This window comes from Metopolophium dirhodum, chromosome 1 (assembly GCF_019925205.1).
Source record: "Metopolophium dirhodum isolate CAU chromosome 1, ASM1992520v1, whole genome shotgun sequence".
NCBI lineage: Eukaryota > Metazoa > Arthropoda > Insecta > Hemiptera > Aphididae > Metopolophium > Metopolophium dirhodum.
In genome coordinates this window covers 58,563,978-58,587,163 of record NC_083560.1, presented here as the reverse complement: position 1 = coordinate 58,587,163, position 23,186 = coordinate 58,563,978, and the positions used below count along the sequence as shown (strand labels likewise).

Here is a 23,186-nt window from a genome sequence, read left to right as displayed (position 1 = left end):
ATTCTCAGATTTCTTTAGACACACAAATTGTAAATAAAAAAGCAGTGCTCCAACATGCGAACAACATTCACCTAAGCCAGCCATACATGTGCAATGTGCACCCCAAACACTTCCACAATTCTTTAGCACAAGCCAAGGCAAAAGCTTTGCATCGTTCATTCTTTGAGAATGAGCCACCTATAAGCACAGGATGAGAAGAACAATTTTTAATGTAAGCGGTAAACTGTAGTAAATCTATGGCAAAAATGCAGTTGCTAAGCAGGTAGTGAAATATCAATTTTAAACGGATTAAATGTATAAATTTTTTTTCGCAAGATCAAATTTAGTTATGATAGCTGTGGAGGAAAAATATTGAGTAGAGTGCTAATGGGTTTTATTATGAAGTATAAAATTCTCAATAAGGGGTTCAAAAATTAATTGATAACATTAATTAGTGTAGTGGATTTACTGTTAAAAAAATATATATAAATTATGTAAACCTATTTATGTTAGCATTGAACATGAGTTTAAATTACTAAACTTACTTACCTCAGCAACTGCAAGAATATAATCATTTAAAGCAAGCCATTTAGCATTAAAAACCCAACCGGACACAAAAAAGTTGTAAGCATCTAAACTTTTATATGCTTTAAACTGTTCTAAAGTATAAAAACTTTGGGTTAAAACTAAATAATTGAAAATGTCAGGATAAGTGATTTGTGGTAAAATCTCCGAGTCAGTTGTCCAGATGATACTTGAGTCCTTCATTAAAAAATAGGGATCTCTTGGCCCTAAAACCTCAATTTTGTCTAAATATCTACGCTTTACATCGCCCGTCAGACTCCTGGCATGATTACTTAAATAATCAGACATTATAAGAAATGTACAATGTTACAAAATTAACCAACTATTTGAACCTAAAAATTCTATAAAAGTTAAAACTATTAAAAGTTAAAAAATAAAAATTTTTCTAAAAATTTAAGCAACATTTAACAAATTGGCATTAAAAACAATCAAAGTTGGACCACCAATTTCTGATAAGAATATTATCAGACTAAAAACTAACCTAAAACAAAATGATCAATATGCGTCGGACCAGCCCAGGGGACCGTTTTTTTGTAGAGCCGCGGTACAGGCGGGCGTGCCGTTTATAATTTTTCCGACCGTGTTCCGGAAGGTGGCTACGCATTAAACCTATATATTCGGAAAGTCAGGAAAATTCTCTATAAGACGTGCATAGTTCAAAAGTGTACACGGCTTTCGGGGACATAGTAATATGCGTCAGACCAGCCCAGGGGTTTAGCTAATAAGTGTATTTTTTTAAGCCAAAAACTAATAAGTATTAAACACACTTAAAATAAAACATTGAGCCCTGAACAATTTATTCAACATTACACTATTGCTTATAGTTGCTTGTAAAATGTATAAATTCATGGAATGTAATGAGAAGACATGGGGACATAAGAAAATAATAATAATATGTTCCCTTTTATCTTAGAAAATATTATAATTATCTTACTTATTTGTGATTTCTTGTGCAAGTTAATAATAATAATTATCAGTCCTTTACTCCTTTCTTATAATGTATGACTTACATAAAGGTTTGGGATTTGGCTACAAAAGTGTTCATTATACTAATAATAATAATACATTGTAGGTATATTATAATGTTTTAAGAAAACAATCCTAATAAGTAATCCTGATGTAGTTGCTAATAAACTTAAAAAAATCTTTTTCTTTAATACATTTTGAAATTTTTCTTTCAAAATTTGTATACAGAGAATTGATATTAAACCAAATATACTGTACCACTGTAATAATTTGACTATAAACATGTTCATCATAGTCATTGACATGCAAACTTAGACTTATAATTAACAGCAACCTAATAAGAATTTGAAAATTTAACAGAATATTCTCAGTTAATAGTGAACTTGTTGCTTCTTGGTTTTGGTATATAGATCTTGATTTTATTTGATAAAATATATTGGTAGGTAATTAAATGTATTTATAATTTTTAATTTGTTTATTTATTTTAACAATTATCATTAATCATTAGTACAATTTATTTTTTAATTAATTACCTAATTGTTTTTATTTAAAATTTAATTACTTTTACCTTTAATGAGTTAATTTTTGTTGTTTCACAACTAAATATTCCATTTAATATATAATTTTTTTAAATTTTATTTAAATACATACCTACTTACTATTTGCATAATTATATAAGGCTAACTTTATTTACTTTTATTCATTTTTTACAATATATAGTACCTATATAATCTTATGAAGTCTGATGATAAGTAGCTATCTTGTATTTTATTAGGTTACGTTTTAATGTCCTAACTATTATTTGTATAATATTATTTCCATCTACTTTTTTTCATTTTTTGTTCATTCAAAGAAAGGTCTTATCAGTATAAATTAGGCCTCCACGTTCTAATATTATATATTATTTATACACTAATAAATACCTATGTACATATGAGTTGTTCCTAAACGTAATTTAGATCGTATCAAACTAAATAATAATAAATTACCTATAGAAATAGGCTAAAGATATTGTGTATCCACACTTCATTTCAGTTTATTATTCGTCATTGGCGAGCAGTGTATATTACGATAATAACATAATAATATATTAATAATTAATAATTCACGTTTTAAATTATATATTAGCATGTTTTCAACATGAGTGATGGACGTAAACGTTTTAGTGGTTTAGACTATAAAAAGCGTGCAAAGATAAATTAATGTGATGATATAATCGACGATTTCGCATCGAAAAAAGTTCGTCGTAAAATGTTAAAATAACGTATAAGATGAAAAATGTTTTATTGTTTATTAGAATTTATAATTACTCGTTTTGTTTATAATTACTAAAGACCTAATTTGTTTAAATTTAAATAAATTTATTAGTAATAAATACTACTTTTTTTCCTGAGGAAAGGGGTGGCATATTTAAAAGGGCCTTGGACAGCAACTTTTCTAAATCCGGTCCAGCATAATAGTTATTACCTGCTAATACAGGGTTACCGAACGGAACGCAAAAAAAACGGTTCAAGAACATTGTTGTTGTTCATAAACAAAAATATAATGGAACGAAACAAATTACTTCATTTAGTTTATAGGTCCTTCTTATGAAATAACATTATAAACTATTAAGTTCAAGAGCATTTTTAGGTAATTTGTAGATGCCCAAAAATCTCTGTCTACGTTTAATCTCGTTTGTCGTATACCAAACATCTGAAAAAAATGTTGACATCTTAATTGACTTTCGAACATATCATAATTATACGTTGATCTACAAATTTTACATCGAGTTACACAATCGATTACAAGCTGTTTTAAATTCATCTTTTTTAGAGCTTCCAAATTATTTAGTAATTTAAACGTCTTCATCAACCTCCGTGATTTGTTTATAGTTGATTGTACACATTCTATTTTAAATACATCTAGTATCCATAGTTTTAAGTGTGAGGAGCACATCGCATATCCCCTCAATAGGTACCTGCGATATTTTGACTCCTGCGCCCAAATCGTAGCCTGCGACCAAAATGCTGCGCCCAAAATGATGGTTGAAGGCAATGTCTCTTGATTACTTTTATTTTCTTGTTCGTTTATTATATTATTTTCTTCATCAGAACATTCAGAAATATTGTGACTATTTTTCGTCTATGTTCACTTGGTCATCATCAAATTATTTTCGTTTTCAGAAACTTATCCATTACACTCGTAGTCTCTATTTATTTCGCGATTTAATGAAACAGTTTTCAACGTAGGTATTCGCTCCATTTTCCGTTATAATAGAATAAATAAATTCCGGATTTAAGCTATACATTTCCAATGTTTTTAAAAGTACACATTTTAAGTTGGTAGATGAAGTTTGATTAACAACTGTCGTAGCCAAATCCCTAATAATAATTTTTCTTAAATTGTCACTAGTTCCTGGATTGGTGACAAATGCTTGCCACACATACACGTATTCAAACAACCTTACCCTCCCCACAGTAACAGACTAATGACCCCAGTTGTTGAAGCCTTAACTAAAAAAAAAATTTAAATAAATTTAAAATCTAAAACATTTTTAACAATACCTATTGAGTTTAAACGAAACATTGAAGAGGATAAACAACGTAAATCGTAAATCGCAATTATAAAATACCTACTGAAGTACTTAAACGGTCTAAAGCTTAACTAATATGAAACTATAGACGTGCGAATAATTAAGTTTCAGAACCAAATTTCAGTCTATTTCAATATAACAACCTAATTTAGTACTCGCTTTATAGAGTGGCGCCGAACCCTATATTCAGGTAGGACATCTGCCCTACCTCATACTATTTTGGTGGTGGGTGGATGATGCAGTGGTTGGGTCAGCGAGTTTATTATAAGTTATAGTAAATTATAAATAAAAATAGTTTATAATTAAGTCTTTAGTATTTAGGTAGACTTATTTATGTAGCCTAAAGCCTAAAACCACAATAATATTATAGTTAATAGATATATACATAGGTATACGATGATAATATTATTATATCATACATTTTTTTGTCAATGTTTGGTATATAATATACTTATCTATGGTTTGGTTATTATGGTCCATGTGTTAAAGTGGCTTAGCCAGTATTAACATGTAGCGAAAAAATTCGTTACGAGTGGATATTTTTTTACGAAAATAGAATTATCAATATAATATTATTATTCGTGAAACGTTGAATTGTGCAGAGTGGTGAGGGCGCTGCATTGTTGCGACGGGAAGATGATGAAGAATATGATATTGATGTTGACCCTAATATTGATAATATGAATGATGATAATGATGACGATAGAGACAGAACCACGAATTAAGATATACAGGATACCGAACGAACGTATGATAAGTGAGGCCCGAACCTTCTCACTTGTTGGCAGGGCCACTAACACCATCTAGTGCACTATTTACAAACTATGTTAATATTTATTTTCCCTCTGATTTTGAATTTTGAAATTATACAATATCACGAATTGAAATAATCTACATAAATCTTATAAATTCATGATAATTATCACGAATTAATATATATATTAAAATAATTATAGACATTATAATATTGCTAAATATTCCTTTATAGGTCTATAATAATAAATAATTATATTATATTATATTTTGTATTCATCTTTAATCGCTGAGAGCTACGAGAGTATGGGATTCCACATTTAGTTGGAGTTTTGCTATTTGCTTATAACTTGCCTAAATATGCCTTTTTTAGACAAGTGCTGTGTCGAAAATTGTATGGGAATATCTAAAAGTAGATTTAGTGTTCCTAAACTTTCCCATGAAAAATGGGAAAAAGCTTTAGGAAAAGTTTTAAATAAAAGGTCTAGAGTTTGTGGAGACCACTTTGAGCCACAAGACATTATAAATACTTGGGTATCAGGCGAAGGAAGTAGCAAGTACACCGTAAGTATAATTAATATAAAATAATTAACTTATATAATACATATTAAAATATAGGTAAGATCCTACAATATCTTTATTGCCTAATTAATAAAAAAAAAACCTAAATTGTATTATTTTTAAATTGTGTACAAGATATGTTTAAAAAAGCCTCGTTTGAGATCTGGAGCTGTACCACTATTAAGCAACTGCTCAAATGAAAACATTATAAGTGAAATTGAAAAATCATATTGTGAAGATACATCTATTGCTTCTAGTTTATGTGCTCAAGATATATCATATGTGAGTGTGAATCAAAGTTAGTGCTAACCTATTAATTAATATACAATTGTTTTCATTATTTATAGATTCACAGTTCTTCTAGTGAAAATCAATCAAATGAAATGGAAAAATCTAATTCATGTTGCGAAGATATATCCATTGCTTCTAATAGCTCATGTGCTAAAGATATATCCTATGTGAGTATGGTTTAAAATTAGTGCTAACCTTAATTAATATATATTTTTTTTGATATTAATAGATTAGCAGTTCTATGAGTCAAAATCAAACCAGTGAAATGGAAAAATCAAAATCATTTTATGATAATATTTCAAAAGAAACAGTTAAAAGCTTTACTCAAGATTCTTGTTATGTAAGTATAGCACAATAATTTTACAAGTAAAACCAATATCAATGTACTATTATGATTTATGGTTTTGGAACTGTGCAGGAACCTATATTTGATGTCCTCACAAAAAAAAAAACATGTTATACAATTGCCACATAATTGGTCTCAAGATCTTTCCATGAATGAGTTTGATGAAAAATTAACCGTTTCATTTTTTAAACTAGGAAATTTTAATACTAACTACCAACGTAATATAGAAAAACAGTTGATAGTTACTGAAGGTATGAAATTATTAAAATGTTGATTTTTAGTACTTTTACATTTTTCTTTTTTGCATTTAAATTAGTAAATCATTGTTTAAATATAAAATGTTATATGATATAATATCTAATTAATTATACTTTAATTTGTATAGATTCACATCTTATAGTTCAAGTTCATAATGAAAATGTGTCTCTTGATCAACAAACAACTTTATTTCCTCCAATATTAAATAGAAACATATCCATTGAAAACATTGAAGAAATCATTAATATCTTTGATTCAGTGAATATTTGTTATGGAGCAGTTCTAGCAAGTAAATATCCACATATTAAAGCTTCATTTGGCCATCAATACCAATATGAAAATGGTTATTGGAAACATTCAAAATGTTTAAAAATCATTTCAGATAATGGGTAAGTGATAGCTTTTAAAGTAGGCATTAATATAAATGTACTATATACAATCATTGGTTTTACTCAACATTTAATCAAAATATATACATCATAAAACTTAAGTTATGCTGATATTTTTAATTAATTATTGTTTAAAGTTCTAGTTGTTTATGGTGTAAGAGATTGAAGTTTTCAATAAGAAAAAAACTTAATCAAATTACTAAAAAAAAAACAATAAAAGTTTATTTTTCGCCACTAAAAAAGGCAGCTATGCAAAAATTAAATAAATCAAGAAGAAAAATGAGGCAGAAAATCAGTAGAGCAAATAAAAAAATCTCACAGTTGCAGTTAGATATAAATGAAGCACAAAATAAAATAAATGAAATTTCAGAAATTGACTTATCAAAATTAATTGAAGATTCTAAAATTCCAAAATGTCAATCATCTTTATTGCATGAAATTTTTGCAGCAGCCAAGTATAAAAATGCTAAAAGTAGACGTTATTCCGAAAGTTGGATTATTCTTTGTCTTCTATTTCAGATACGGTAGGTACAAAACACTTTCCTTAATAACTGTTAGTTAAAAAAAAAATTATATAAAATTTAAAGTTTGTAATTTTTTATAGGTCTCCATCAGGTTATAATTTTTTAAGAAGACAAAACTTGTTACCGTTACCTTGTGTTGAAACCATCCGCAAACATTTATTGGCAGTTAAGCATGAATGTGGATTTGACTTGGGGTTTTTTAAACTGTTAAAAAAAAAATTTGAAGAAAAATCCCAACAACAAAAGAAAGGTGTTCTACTTTTGGACGAAATTTTCTTGAGAACAAGTCTTGATGTGAAAACTCGAACACTAACATATAGTGGTTTGGAAGATTTTGGAGGAGATATTGAAAGTAAAATTGGAAGTTCAGAATTATGTAACGAACCAACTACTTCAGCTCAAATAATGGAAGTGTTTTGAAATAAATTAACAAGTTGACTGTATGAGTTATGTAGATTTATTTGTAATTTAAACGTAAATATTCTAAGTCCAAAATAATTAACTAATAACTTGGTAAACGAGATGTGACTTAATAATTGACTTGGTGGTTTCTCTGCTGGTGCTCGTCTGATGGACACTTGTCCATCGACGTACCTCGTCGGTTATTCCTAATAGCTCCCTCCTATGGCATTTTTAGTATAAAAACGGTATATCTCTGTGTACTCCTGAGGTCACCTTTAGACGTCATTCGTATAATTATGTTATTTTAGGAGTATATATTTTGTACAAAGTCATGATCTTTTACGCTTATTATAATATTCGTTTTTCCTAGAATACGGATAATGCGTGCATGTACTTATCACGTGTTGTGCGGTACCGTTGATGTTATTACTATTAGGCTTTCCGGGATTACTGATATTACTACTATTAGTTTTATCGATGTATGCCGCCCGGGGTTACGTGCTCCCTGCAGCATTTATGTCTATTATTGAATATATCATTATTATTATTTTATACGTAGTCACAGCTCGTTACACCTCATCGCCCTTTCAAAGGTTTTTGTAGGGCTACAATTTGTAGAACTACAAAAATCTTTAAATGTGTACATGAAAGAAAGTTTACATAAAACAATGGACAACATACATAATTACATAGTTCATAAGTTTACAATAATATTATATATAAATTATTAATTATTGTCATAACGACAATTTACATAATTTCTTTTCATGACATAATGGTTTTTCATTTTACATAAATTTCTTTTTTTTTTTTTTTACATATTACATTTTCATTACATAACAATATTTTGTTTTTCATAACATAACAGTATTCTTGTTTTCATAACATAACAATTTTCAATTACATAACAATATATATTTTTCATCTTATATAATATAACTGTTTCATTTATATAATATAGTAATGTTCATTTTTCATAGTATAATAATTTTAATATAAAAATTTCTTTAATACACTTTTTTTTTTAATTTAATACAATAATATATGATTAGTAAATTGTTTATGATTAGATTCTCATTAATTACAATAATGTTTGTTAATCATAATATTTCACAAATGATATAATATTTAAAATCTCCTATAGCATTATAGACCAATATAATAATAAGTGTGCTTAGTTAGCAGACAAAGCTGTAAGTTCTCGTGAAGATTCAGATAACGGAATTTGGTAGGCATTTTGGTTTTTCTAGTTCGTTTAACTGGTTCTAACTGTGTGTGTATAATTCCTTTCTGAGTACGAGTACCTATTTGTCTTAGTTCAGTTTCACTGACTATTATCGGTCGTATACTTGTATTTAATAAATTCTTTTCCCTGATAGCCCCTAAATATTTTTCCCTATCAAAATCTATGGAATATTGATAACCTTCTTCTGTACTTAAGTCAATTAATGGTTCCTTATTATCAGCTATAATAGTTATATCGTTATTTGTATCGTTCTTGGTTTCTTTAGGGCTAGATGTTGGTTTACTTAATTCACTATCTTTGTTATTAATTGTCTCAGAACTCGTTGATTTAATTAATACGACTTCTCTACTTTCCTGATTTATTAATTGTACACTTTCAGTTTCACTATCAGTTAAACTAGTATTATTATCCTTTTGACTCATTAATCAATAGTCATAATCATTTAATTAAACAAACTTAAACGAAAACAGAATTGAAATGTAACTGACACGCTAGTATAAAATTATTTAAATCGTACGTAATAATTAATTCACTAATGAAATTTAATCAATAAATAACATCTACAGTACGTATACTAACAATTAAGTTATTAAATAAATAAACAAATAATCAAACAAATCAGCAAACAATTAACTATAGATAATGAACAACAATTGTTATTAGTTATCCACAATCAATCCGATCGCTTCAATAATTCAATTTAAATTTACTTATTTAATAATTTATTTAAAGTAAATTAATTAATAATAAGAATTTTGACTTAACTTGTCTAACTTAGAATTAATTTAATTTAATTAATTAATACGATTAAAATTAACTTTAATTTAAATAGTTACTCTTAATTTTTTTTTTTTTGCATTAATTCAGATTAATCAGCCAATACGACATCTATTCAAAAATAGTAACTCTTATTAACTGTACTAATTGAATTAATTATATATTTTTTTGTTTATAATTTAACCTACTCTTTTCAACACGTAAGGACTTATTTCGGCCTTGTAAAATAAAATTCAAAATATAGACTCACTGTCTTCAAATAATTCACAAATATCAGGACTTACTGCACGGCCTATAAAATTCAATAATATCGACTTCAATTGTCGTAATAACTCAAAAACACGTAAGGACTTACAACACGGCCTATATAAAATCAACAAAATAACTCGACATCAATTGTCGTAAAATTCAAATAACACAGAAGGACTTACAACACGGCCTATATAAAATCAATAAAATAACTCGACATCAATTGTCGTAAAAATCAAATAACACAAAGGACTTACAACACGGCCTATATAAAATCAACAAAATAACTCGACATCAATTGTCGCAAAAATCAAATAACACAAAAGGACTTACAACACGGCCTATATAAAATCAACAAAATAACTCGACATCAACTGTCGTAAAATTCAAATAACACAGAAGGACTTACAACACGGCCTATATAAAATCAATAAAATCTCAACACAGACAACAATTGTCTAAATAAATTCACAAAATACAAGGACTTACTTCACGGCCTTTTAAATAAAATTTCCAAATACAGACATCAATTGTCTTAATAAAATCACAAATATAAGGACTTACTTCACGGCCTTTAAATAAAATTTCCAAATACAGACATCAATTGTCTTAATAAAATCACAAATATAAGGACTTACTTCACGGCCTTTAAATAAAACTTCCAAATAAATTCTCAATATATTCCCCAATATATTCAGCAATAATACTTAAAACCCCCTTTTATTAAAATAAAATTTAATAATAATTCCTAAGTTATTATAATGACTAGCACGAATTATTTCAATTAATTACCTCTAAATTAGAAATTGTTACCTAATAACTTCTTAAATAAATTCAACTATTTATTCATAAACAATAATTAATTAATATAGTAAAATAAAAATAAAAATGTTTCTCAAAATAATTATTCTCTGAAATAATTAATAAAATAAAACAATTCTTTTCTTTATTTGTTCACTAAATAATTAATTTGAATTTCCGTTGTACTTCAATATCTATTTTTTTTTTAAAATTATTTCATTTAATCTATAAAATTATTATTTAACTCAAATTATTATAATGCACAACACAATTGAATTCGATTAATTGATACGTAAAATAGAAATTGTTCAGCTTAAATAATTTTAACTATTTGGTATAAATGTTCAATAATTAATCGATCAGAAAAATTTGTATTTGAATATGAAATTAAAATTCCGAACAGTTAAATTGTTTGAATTAAATCGATTGAAAATCTATTGTAAATTAAATTATTATTTTAATTTACTTAAATGATTAAAATTATTTTAATTAAATTATGAATTTAATTTATTCAAATGATTGAAAATTTATTTTAAAATCAAGGTACTATTTTAATTTAATTAAATATCTGACATTAAATTGAAATTTAAATTATTATGTTAAGTTTAAAATTAAATTATTATTTTTATTTTATTTAACTGTTGAATAATTTTATTGTAAAATAAAAATTTTATTTTATTTTATTAAAATGAAAAATATTGAATTAAATTAAATTTATTATTTAAATTATTAAAATGATTGAATAATTTTATTGTAAAATAAAATTATTATTTTATTTTATTTAATGATTGAAAATTCTAAGTTAAATCAATTTATTATTTAAATTAATTAAATGATTGAATAATTTTTATTGTAAAATTTTATTTTATTTAATGATTTGAAATTCTAAGTTAAAACAATTTATTAATTTAAATTATTTAAATGATTGAATAATTTTATTGTAAAATTTATTTTATTTTATTAGAATGAAAAAATATTGAGTTAAATTAATTTATTATTTTAAATTATTTAAACGATTGAATAATTTTATTGTAAAATAAAACTATTATTTTATTTTATTTAATGATTAAAAATTTTAAGTTAAATTAATTTATTATTTTAAATTATTTAAATGATTGAATAATTTTATTGTAAAATAAAGTTATTATTTTATTTTATTTAATGATTAAAAATTCTAAGTTAAATTAATTTATTATTTTAAATTATTTAAATGCTTGAATAATTTTATTGTAAAATTTATTTTATTTTATTAGAATAAAAAAAATATTGAGTTAAATTAAATTATTATTTTAAATTATTTAAATGATTGAATAATTTTATTGTAAAATAAAATTATTATTTTATTTTATTTAATGATTAAAAATTTTAAGTTAAATTAATTTATTATTTTAAATTATTTAAATGATTGAATAATTTTATTGTAAAATAAAGTTATTATTTTATTTTATTTGAATTAACTTAAAGTACTGAACAATATCTAGCTTACTCTATTAAAACTGATTGAAACATAAAATTCCTGAAAATAAAATTATTATTTTATTTTATTTAAAGGTTTGAATAACTTTTAATTTATTTAAAATAATTATTTACGTTATTTCAAAATAAATTATTATTTTATTCAAAAGTAATTTTAATTTAATCTTCGAAAAACTATTGATTTATTTTATTTAAACAATTGTAAAATTTCACACAATTTGTTTTATTGAAACGAAAATTCAAAGTTCCTAAAATTCCTATTTAATATAACACGACTAATTTTTACTCACTTATTATTATATACTATGGTCAAGTACTATACCATAGGAGACGAACACCGATATTAATTATATTGCAGTATACTGCATACTCACAACAACGCAGCTGGTACAGCGGGTGCTTCCATTTGGTTACTGTTGATTGTAGTTGGCTATATTACGTAGTTGTACAGGATTCTTTCTCGGAGTTGCTGGAAGGTGATCAATTCTCCCAACGGTGATTCAGTGAAGAATTTTCCTCCTTGATTGAATTAAGAAGATTGGAAAAATTTTCAACAATTTCGAAAAATTTCAAAAATGTTGTAATTGTTCTTCTTTTCTGCTTAGTATCTTTTGAGACACCCTGTCCACAGCGCCAATTTTGTAACGAACCAACTACTTCAGCTCAAATAATGGAAGTGTTTTGAAATAAATTAACAAGTTGACTGTATGAGTTATGTAGATTTATTTGTAATTTAAACGTAAATATTCTAAGTCCAAAATAATTAACTAATAACTTGGTAAACGAGATGTGACTTAATAATTGACTTGGTGGTTTCTCTGCTGGTGCTCGTCTGATGGACACTTGTCCATCGACGTACCTCGTCGGTTATTCCTAATAGCTCCCTCCTATGGCATTTTTAGTATAAAAACGGTATATCTCTGTGTACTCCTGAGGTCACCTTTAGACGTCATTCGTATAATTATGTTATTTTAGGAGTATATATTTTGTACAAAGTCATGATCTTTTACGCTTATTATAATATTCGTTTTTCCTAGAATACGGATAATGCGTGCATGTACTTATCACGTGTTGTGCGGTACCGTTGATGTTATTACTATTAGGCTTTCCGGGATTACTGATATTACTACTATTAGTTTTATCGATGTATGCCGCCCGGGGTTACGTGCTCCCTGCAGCATTTATGTCTATTATTGAATATATCATTATTATTATTTTATACGTAGTCACAGCTCGTTACAATTAGCAGATCATGCCCTAGTATTTATGTTCCAGAGTTTAGCAGACAATGTGACACAACCTATATCTGTCTTTGCCTCAAAAGGTCCAGTTAAAGGTTGGATTACATTTTAAATTATTAACTTTAATATATTTTCAGTTAATAAGCTTTAAAAACAATTATTTGTTTCATAAACAGGAGTAGATTTGGCACAGTTAATAATAAAAGCGATTATTTTATTGGAAGATGCAGGTCTACAAGTAATGGCACTCACTTGTGATGGAGCCTCAACTAATAAAACAATGTTAAAACAATTTGGAGTCAGTGGTAAACGCGCAGATTTAAAAAATTATTTTTCCAACCCTTATGATGGGAATAGAAATGTGTATGTTTTTTCTGATGCACCTCATATCATTAAAAATATCAGAAATCGATTGTTCCAAAATAAACAATTAAAGGCAATTATTACAAAATATTTATTCAATTCAACCAACTATATATGATATATCTATAACCATTGATTTTGGAATAGATTATCAATGCAAAACTTATTAAACATGAAATTTGATGTTAATTATTTAATTATTTCTAGTTACATCCGTCTAATAGTTTTATAAAATGGGAACATTATCGCCAAGTATTTGAAAATGACTCTAAGTCTATGCTGAAAGTATGTCCCAAAATTACAAAACATCACATAGTCTTAAATAATTTAACAAAAATGAAAGTTAAATTTGCAACCCAAGTAAATTAAGATTTTTAATAAAATATACATAAATATAATTGATGTAATTACATTCTTCTATATTTCAATAGATTTTTAGTAACTCCATGGCAGTGGGCTTACAATTTTATCGTTCACAAAATTGTAATGGTCTTGATGATTCATTAGAAACTCAGCTATTTACAACTAAAATTAATGATATGTTTGACGCATTGAACCGAAAATTTCCTGCAGAGGGCATTAGGGAGAATAGCAAGGATTTAGAGGTTTTTTTTATGTTAATGCCTGTGGATGAGCTTTTGTGAAACATAAGTTAAAACATATTATGTTAGTTTTGATTAATATAATAAATGTAATCATATTATGTAAGTAATTATGCCTGTGAATATTTTTATGTTTTTAATGTTTAGTTTGTATAGCAAAAATCTTAATTTTTAATTATGTTTATTTTATGCCTGTGAATATTTGTGGTTATAGTTTGGTTTTGTGTTAAGTATCTTATTTATATTAAATGTTTATTACATTTTATAAACTTTAGAATTAATAGTAACTACTCTTATTTAAATGTTGTACCTTTGATTTTGAAGTATATGAGAAAGTAAAATTAGTTAGTCAAAATGTAATAACATTTTATGAATTAATTTAATTTTGAAGATTTTAAATCAAAGTTTGCAATGGCTGGATCAATGGGAACATATGGTAGAACAAGGGTTAATTGAAGAAAAAGAATTTCTGACAAAAAATACAGTTGAATCGTTGAGGATAACTTTAAAGTCCACTATAGATTTAGTTATGTATCTATTGAAAGAATGTGATTTTAAATATGTTCTAACTTCAAAACTAAATCAAGATTCTTTAGAAGTAAGCTGCTTAGTAATTAAAAACTTCACGATAAAATACATTACATTTTGTTTCTTTTACATTATAGAAATTTTTTGGAATTATTAGGCAAACTTCAGGCCCTAACGATCACCCTTCTACACCCAACTTTCTTCAGCTTTATAGATTACTATCCATCTATTCATTAGTAAAACCACCAAAGAGTGGAAATTGTACTATTTCATCAGGTAAGCATAAACAGTTTTAATATCTGAATATCTGATAGTAATAAGAAATAATTGAATTATGAGTAAACAATGCCCACCACTTGATATTTCAGATACAGATTATATCCCATTAATAACTGTTCAAGATTTAAAAAATTCAATAAAGGAAAATGACGAATCATTTGTTCGAGAGAAAAAAATACTAAATTTAAAAAACCATATTGATGAAATTATTGAAGAGGGAAAATGGGATATGGATGATGTCTTCAGAGATACAGATTTTAAAGATGATAGGACGTTTGACTGTGTAGTATATTATTTGGCAGGGTACCAAAATGAAACTGAAACTTTTGATGGCAATATTTTTAATTTATAAAGCATTATATTATGTATTTTTTTTAGATATTTGGCCAGAAAATTATCTAAAAAAACCAAATGTGAAATATGCCTGTCTGGAATAAGAAATATTGATGGTAAAACATGTAATCTAAATGAAGCTCAATTGATTCACCTCAAATCTAAAGGATTTTTAACTTACCCAGATGGAAATTTTTTCATGTTAATTAGACTGATCGAGACTTCATTTGAAATCCATGCTAAGAGTCCTAACGTTTTTGATGACACAGTAGAGCATTTTTTTAATAATAATTATATAATACCTTTTCCATGCAATGATCACAAAACTGAAATTGTTGAATATATTTTCACGTCATATTTGACAATGAGAATGAGACAGTTTACATTTATGAATAATAAAGAAAAAAAAAGTGAAAATAAGGTAAAAAAGAAATTATCAAAGTTATCTGCTACCTAATTTTTTAAGTTGTATCTTATTAAGATATTATATTACATACCTATAATCTTATGTAAATTTATTTAAAACAATAACAGTAACATTTTTAAAATATTATGCTTTGTTTTCTTGTTGTACCTATGCTTCAAAGTTCAAAGCTTCAAATTTCAATTTTTGTATCAGACATTCAGGTATAAGTATCATACAATTATATTCAAGATAAAACTGTATTAGTATTATTAATTATAATTGTAATTTGTATTACCTTGGTGGCTATTGCTATTGGTGTTATAAAACTTAAACTAAATTAATTTACATGGTTTTAGTTGATTTTTATACCAATATTGTCTTTGAGCGCTAGGTGTCATGCCAAACAGTGAGAAGCGGGCGGCCTCGGAAAAACATTGATAAGACCTTTCCGTTCCGTATCCTGTATATCTTAATTCGTGGACAGAACCGAACAAATCAAAACAAATATGGCCAGCACGCTAAAATGTTTAAAATTTTCTTTACAGCTAAATTAGCTACTGTCTTCGGTCTTCCCAAATCTGTTTTATGTCCTAAAATTAAGTGTAACTCTACCAGTTACTAGTTGTAGTGTAGAAAGAAGCTTTTCAAAACTGAAGCTTTTTAAAACTAAATTAAGAACATCTATGATACAAAATCGACTTGAACATTTAATTAAAATCAGCTGTGAGAGAGATATTCAACCAAACAACGAAAATATAATTATTTCTATGGTAGGCAAAAGTTCTGTGCTAAATAAATGTTTAATGTACTAAAAAATGTTATCAAGTTTATCAAAGTTTGTATGATTACTACTGATATGATTTAATAAAATAATGTGCTGTATAGGGATATTATACCTTTGTAATATCAAATATTTTTTGTAAACGTCAAATATTATTGATCATGGGATGGGGTGGTGGTGTTTCATAGTTTTAAAAGTTTGCCCTACCTGATTTTTTTGGTTTCGGCGCCACTGGCACTCCTATACCTATAGTATTTAACAAAGCCACCCGTAAATGTATTTATTTATTTTTATATTCTGAGTGAAGCGAAGGATCGGATCTATTAGTTTCACAATGATGTTTATATTTATTTTTTGTCTACAGATACTTTTTGTGGTAGTAAAATTTGTCCAAAAGTTACGTTCAATCACTCTATGGATCAAACATTTACAAATTGTCCCTCTAAAAATGTTCAGGTGCAACATTTAACACATAAAACACAACATATCTACAGTGCAATCTTAGTTTTAAAACTCTTCATAAATATATTATATGGTTTATTTATGTAGGTATAATTTAAGTATTTAACAAAATATTATTTTATTTAAACCATTTTGCACAGTGTCCTATAATTTTTAGTGCCTGCCTTGATTGTCTCCGTCTTACAAACGTTCACATAGGTATAATATAGCGATTCACCATCAGAACATATTACTATAAAACGTTCTTCTGATTAAATATTCAAGAACGTATAACTTTAAAACATTCGAGAGCGTATTACTGTAAAACGTTCTTCTGGTTAGACGTCCAAGAATGTATTATTTCAAAATGTTATTCTGATTAAATGTACAAAAGCGAATCACTTAACAATGTTTATTAAGTCTATCATTCAACAACTTTAATTTTTTCAACGTTTTTTTTTAAAGTATTAGTACTAGGCTCATAGTATTCTGGCACATCATTATTTGTTTCTTCTTCAGAATCGGTATCTTGAAATGGTATGGTTTCATCTTCTATGTCGCTGTTTGACCCTCCCAAAATGGCTGAAGTAACATTTACATCCGGAGCAACATAATTTTTTTTTTTAGAGTAACGAGGCACTATAAAAACACAAAATATAGATTGTAATAATAATTTATGAAATAAGTCTAAATAGTAATAATTATCAATGTCACCCCTCATTAATTATCAATCTCACCCCACAGTAGAATACACTTTGGTAACAGTTGAATATTCAAATAAAATAAAAAGTACAAATGGGATTATATTCCCAGTTAACTAGTCAAGTTATAAGTAATAAGTATAAATAAATATAACAATGTATTAATTACTTTGCGGGGGAATTTTTCCCAGCACACAAAACCTTAAACTAAATATTGCTTTTAAATTTATAACGATGACGACGTAAATAACTAGAAAAACCGTTTTATCGACTATTATTAATAATTTAGTATTATATAACTTAACCAATTAATAGAAAAAAAACACTTTACTTTAATCAGTGTTAACCACTGTCAAAGAAATAATTGGATAAAAATCAATGTCATCTCAATTTACGGTAGGCAATCTACCTGCGGTAGACCGCGGACCCCGGGCTGTTTGTACGTAAGTGTATGATTTAACTCTTAAGTATCAAAGTTATACCAAGTTTGTCGTATTCTACCTATGGTGGATTAATATAATCAATTAATACAAACAGGCCCGGCTCAAGGGGTAGGCGACATAGGGCCATGCCTAGGGCGGCACTTAAGCAGCACTTTAGTCAGAGGGCGGCATTTTCAAAATACTGATAATATTATATTGTTAGGGGCGGCAACATTTGATTTTGCCCAGTTCACTATTTTCACTTGAGCCGGCCCTGAATACAAAATATTAACCTAACCTGTTGCGTCACTGTTGTATTTTTAACATCCAGATTTCCTACTTTTCCAGTAGATTTTCCTAAAGTTTTCTTTCATAGAAACCTTCTCCGTGATATACTCTTTCGTTTAAAGAAAAAATCAAAAAGATCTGATAAGTAGTTCCAGAGTTTACCCTGTACAAAGATTTTCATTTCACATTTATATAGTTAGATAATATATATATATATGTATTCTTATCTATCTCAGTGTATATATGTTATCATATAGTTCAATGGTGGTCACAAGCTGCCACACGATAATCAAATAGCAGCCCAGAGGCCGCCGTGATGCGGACGCACCGGATCCCAAAATTACATGCTAGCTTGAGACGCTCGTGTTTGGTCTTCTTATTCTAATATACTTCTACAATAAATACTAATAGTTAGTATTTAAGTCTGTGCTTATTCTAGTCTTCATGATATCTATGGTTCCGAATTCCGATGATATCTTGCTGTAATAAAAATTGGGAAATCTGTCCTAACCCCAAATTACTCTATTTTTTGAATTATCATGGTTGGCAGCACTGTTGTTACCGTATACAACAAATACTTGTTGACTGTTGTAATTATTTAAGGTTATTACTTATTAGTGCGATGTGTTTGTTGTGAGCGTGGTTGTGAGTTAGTGTATTGACAAATGGTATTTAATCTTTGATTAAATTAAATTATTTTTCCGTTGTAAAAAGACTTAAGTAGTGTTGATATTATTGTAACGTACACTGAAATCACAAAGTAAGTTTTTGTTTATCCGCATCTAATCGCGAAGCACCGCACGAAATATTTAGATATCATTGTATTTAGCATAGGAGATACTCCTTTAATTATTATTCAATGTATTTTAAGTAGCGACAGGTGTGTCCAGTCTGCTCAACGAGACAAAGCTGTGAGTTATTATTATTTTATGACCGCATGACCGCATCAAGCGATGACTGCTGGAGAACCCATATTCTTTTCCACTCCCATCAAATCCCACCAATTCCCACCAACTCTGTCCAGCGAGAGAACTTAACTTTACCTACCCCCCATTACACCCATTCTAATATATTAGGAATGATACAACAACGTATATTAATGTTATACCTATATTTTTATTTCATAGAAGATTATTAACGATTTTTATTGCCAAGTACTTATTACTGATTTTGAAATCGATTCCATGCACTGTTTTTAGTCTTAAGTGTTAAAAATACTGGACATATTATACAATGCAAAATACAAGGCAAATTATGGAACTCAGTCCATGTGAATACAAGTTGAAGAATTCGTCACATGAAGAAGTATTCCTAACGTTCCAATCCTTACTTGAGTAAGTAGTTAGTGATTTAAACTGCTACATAAATATTATTAACACATTACTTTTTTAGAAATAAGGTTTTATGTGATATTAAACTAGTAACAGAAGACGATAACTTTATATTTTGCCATAAAGTGGTTCTAGCATCAACTTCTTCATATTTTCATGCAATGTTCACACAATTTGCAGAAAAGAATCTAAATAGTGTTGTTATTAAACAGTTAGATTTTACTGACTTACAGCTCATAATACAGTATTTATATTTTGGTGAAATAAAAATCTCTGAAAAAAATGTAAAGGTAGGTAATAATAGACAATGTTTGATTTAATTATAAACGCACAAATCAATTAAATTATTTTTTGTTTATATCTCAAGGGTTTGTTACAAGCAGCTAATCTTTTGCAGTTACAAAAAGTAGAAGAGGCATGTTGTATATTTTTATATGCACAATTGGTCCTTACTAATTGTTGTAGTATAAATGCGTTAGCTGATTTATATGGGTGTACGGAATTGAAAAATATCTCTGAATTATACATTGGACATTACTTTTCGTATGAAATATTATTTATTATTATGATTCTATAAGGAAACTGTATTCATATTGTCATATTTTGATTCTTAGGCAAATAGTAGAAAGAGAAGAATTCTTATTTATGTCGTTGGAAGAAATAGTTAATTTGATCACCAGTGAAGAAATTGTAGTTCTATCGGAAGCAAAAGTAGGCATTAATTACATTGATAATTGTTATTTTTCAGTAACTTCATATTAGGGATTGAAAATTGAAGTAACCTACTTACATAATTATAAACTAATTCATTTATAAGTTTATTAATTTTTGTAGGTATTTGAATGTGTTATTCTATGGGTTAAACATGATTTAGAATCCAGAAACCATTTTCTGCCCCAATTAATGGAACACGTACGATTGCCATTAATACCAAACAAATACATATTCAAAAATGTAGTTGGGGAATCTCTTATTAATAATTGTTTAAAATGTAAGTTTTTTCTTTAAGTATGCTTTTTATTTGATTGAATTTATATTTTATATATTTATAATTTTTTAAGGTAAAGATTACGTAAATGAAGCATTACATTTTCATTCACTTAAGTCAGATGATTTTGTCACTATTCCAAATAACATCCGAACAAAACCAAGACAGCGTGGTGATTCTCATAAAGTATGAATCCGTTATAATTTAATTCTCTTCCAATATATTTAAAGTTTTAATTATAACAGGGCATTTTAGTTGTTGGTGGAATGTGGAAAAGTGAAGCCATGTCTAGTGGTACAGAATGGTATGACCCTACATTCAACCAATGGCAGTCTGTACCACAACTGAATACACTACGTCTTAGTGGTGGTCTAGCTGTAATAAAAAATAATTTTGTGTTTTATATGGGTGGTTATAATTCTAAAGGAACTTATAAATCTCTTGACATATTAGACTTATCATCGACATGTCCTACCTGGAAAACATCTGTTGATATGTTAGTAACACGACGACATTTAGGTGTTGGTACAATAAATAATTATATATATGCAGTAAGTTATATTGAAATAATACTTATGAGGAATTAGTAATTTCTGTTATAACGTAGGTACATAATATAAATCATATAATAAATTTAAGGTTGGCGGCTGTGATGGTTATAGTTGTTTAAATAGTGCCGAAGTTTTCGACTGCACTACTCAAGAATGGCGTATGGTATCTAGTATGTCTACTAGAAGAAATTTTGTTGGGGTTGGAGTACTAAATAATCTCTTATATGCGGTAAAATATTATTTTATTTTATTAATTTAAATTTGTATAAGGTACATCTGTTATAATTGTAATCGGAATAAAGAAATTCCTCAGAGGAGTATATCCCCAAAATAAACCATTTCAATAAATTTAAATTTGAAATGAACTTATAAATAATGTACTAATTTAAATATTTGTTTAAATACCTGCTCAGTTCAATGATTTAATAATTACATGAGGAACTGATTTTTTTTCATTGACCGACTAAATAAAAGTATTAAAACTTGATATTACTAAGGTTAATGTTTGAAAATGATAAAACAAAATATATAAAAGTAAATGTATTTTCAACATTTTAGCTTAATTTTTACTTTTTGTTAAATGTTGGTTATTAATACTTGAAAAAGATTGATTTTTAATTTCTTATAGTTTTTAAAAATATATAACCTTAATTATGATATAATATATAATATATATATATATATATGAATTGTTAATAAATATTTTAGTTTAACGTTTCATAAGTATGTATTCAATCACTGTCATTGAAAAATGCTATATTGTACTTCATAGATTTTATTTTCTAGGAAAAGGGATTTTTAATTTGAAAGTGGTATTAATTTAATTGTTTATAGGTTGGAGGTTATGATTCAAAGGATACATTAAACTCTGTTGAATGTTATAATCCCTGTCTTGATAAATGGACACCAGTCGCGGAAATGCGTGAACGTCGCTGTTCTATGGGGGTTGGAGTTATAGATGATGTACTTTATGCTGTTGGCGGTCAAAATGGATTAATTAGTTTGAGAAGTGTTGAAGCATACAGACCAAGTACAGGTGTTTGGACTACTATTCCCCAAATGCATTATCGTCGATGTCATGCAGGTATAACTACTCGTTTAATAATTCTAAATTATTTTATGTCACACATATTTTTAAACTTATTTAATTTAACTTTAACTTTTAAATATAGGAGTAGCTGTATTAGAAGGTGTATTGTTTGTTGTTGGTGGATTTGACGGAGCTTCTAAATTGAATTCTGCAGAATTTTACAGGCCCAACACTAACTCCTGGACCATGGTCCCAGCACCAATGAATGCTTCACAAATTTATCTTGGAGCAGTAACCATTGATAATCCACGATATTTTAAAACTTTTCATTCATGATTATTTTTGATACAATATATTGTATTATTGTTGTCTCATATTTTATGATAATATATTTATTGTTTTTATATTTATTCATAATTGTACAGTTTTTGGTTGTTTAAGTAAAATATTTGTGTACTATATTCTGTAATATCACAGACAATTGCAGATAATTTTATTGTTAAAAATATATAAAATTTTTTATTTCTATATCTTAGGATTGAAAATTTAAATACTGTAACCAAAATTTTACCTAAACACAGCTTTTTTAAAAATAAAAATAAAAATTTGAACTTCAAATTTGGATGAAATTAGAATTTAAACAAGGACATCAGTTTTAGTTGTTTTGTTTTAATTTAAAAATATTATTCCTATGAGTAGGTTTTTGAAACTTTTAAAGTAAGT

The 23,186-nt window shown here is 27.1% G+C and overlaps 2 protein-coding genes across 2 annotated transcripts; both read left to right on the top strand.

Annotated features, from left to right (window-relative positions):
* The first annotated feature begins 5,218 nt into the window (after positions 1-5,218).
* Positions 5,219-14,019, top strand: LOC132937291 (uncharacterized). The gene is given in 10 exon segments (XM_061004126.1): positions 5,219-5,701; positions 5,767-5,877; positions 5,940-6,050; positions 6,129-6,163; positions 6,165-6,307; positions 6,442-6,703; positions 6,841-7,227; positions 7,308-7,603; positions 13,425-13,514; positions 13,596-14,019. Coding segments are annotated over 9 exon segments (1,704 nt in total). The 5' UTR covers positions 5,219-5,701; positions 5,767-5,802; the 3' UTR covers positions 13,901-14,019.
* Positions 14,020-19,763: 5,744 nt separating this feature from the next.
* LOC132935634 (kelch-like protein 2) lies at positions 19,764-22,799 on the top strand. Its single transcript, XM_061002225.1, has 10 exons — positions 19,764-19,897; positions 19,956-20,184; positions 20,262-20,437; positions 20,509-20,605; positions 20,729-20,885; positions 20,956-21,068; positions 21,128-21,433; positions 21,522-21,662; positions 22,268-22,517; positions 22,606-22,799. Exons 1-10 carry the CDS (start codon positions 19,797-19,799, stop codon positions 22,797-22,799), a joined length of 1,764 nt encoding a protein of 587 aa, XP_060858208.1. The 5' UTR covers positions 19,764-19,796.
* Positions 22,800-23,186: the final 387 nt, after the last annotated feature.

What these genes read in the sequence shown, in the direction of transcription:
- LOC132935634 (XM_061002225.1), top strand. Translation starts at nt 19,797, where the DNA reads ATGCAAAATACAAGGCAAATTATGGAACTCAGTCCATGTGAATACAAG. An exon ending in TCTCTGAAAAAAATGTAAAG is followed by an intron (nt 20,185 to 20,261) that starts GTAGGTAATAAT and finishes TTATATCTCAAG; the next exon opens with GGTTTGTTACAAGCAGCTAA. An exon ending in TTATCGTCGATGTCATGCAG is followed by an intron (nt 22,518 to 22,605) that starts GTATAACTACTC and finishes TTTTAAATATAG; the next exon opens with GAGTAGCTGTATTAGAAGGT.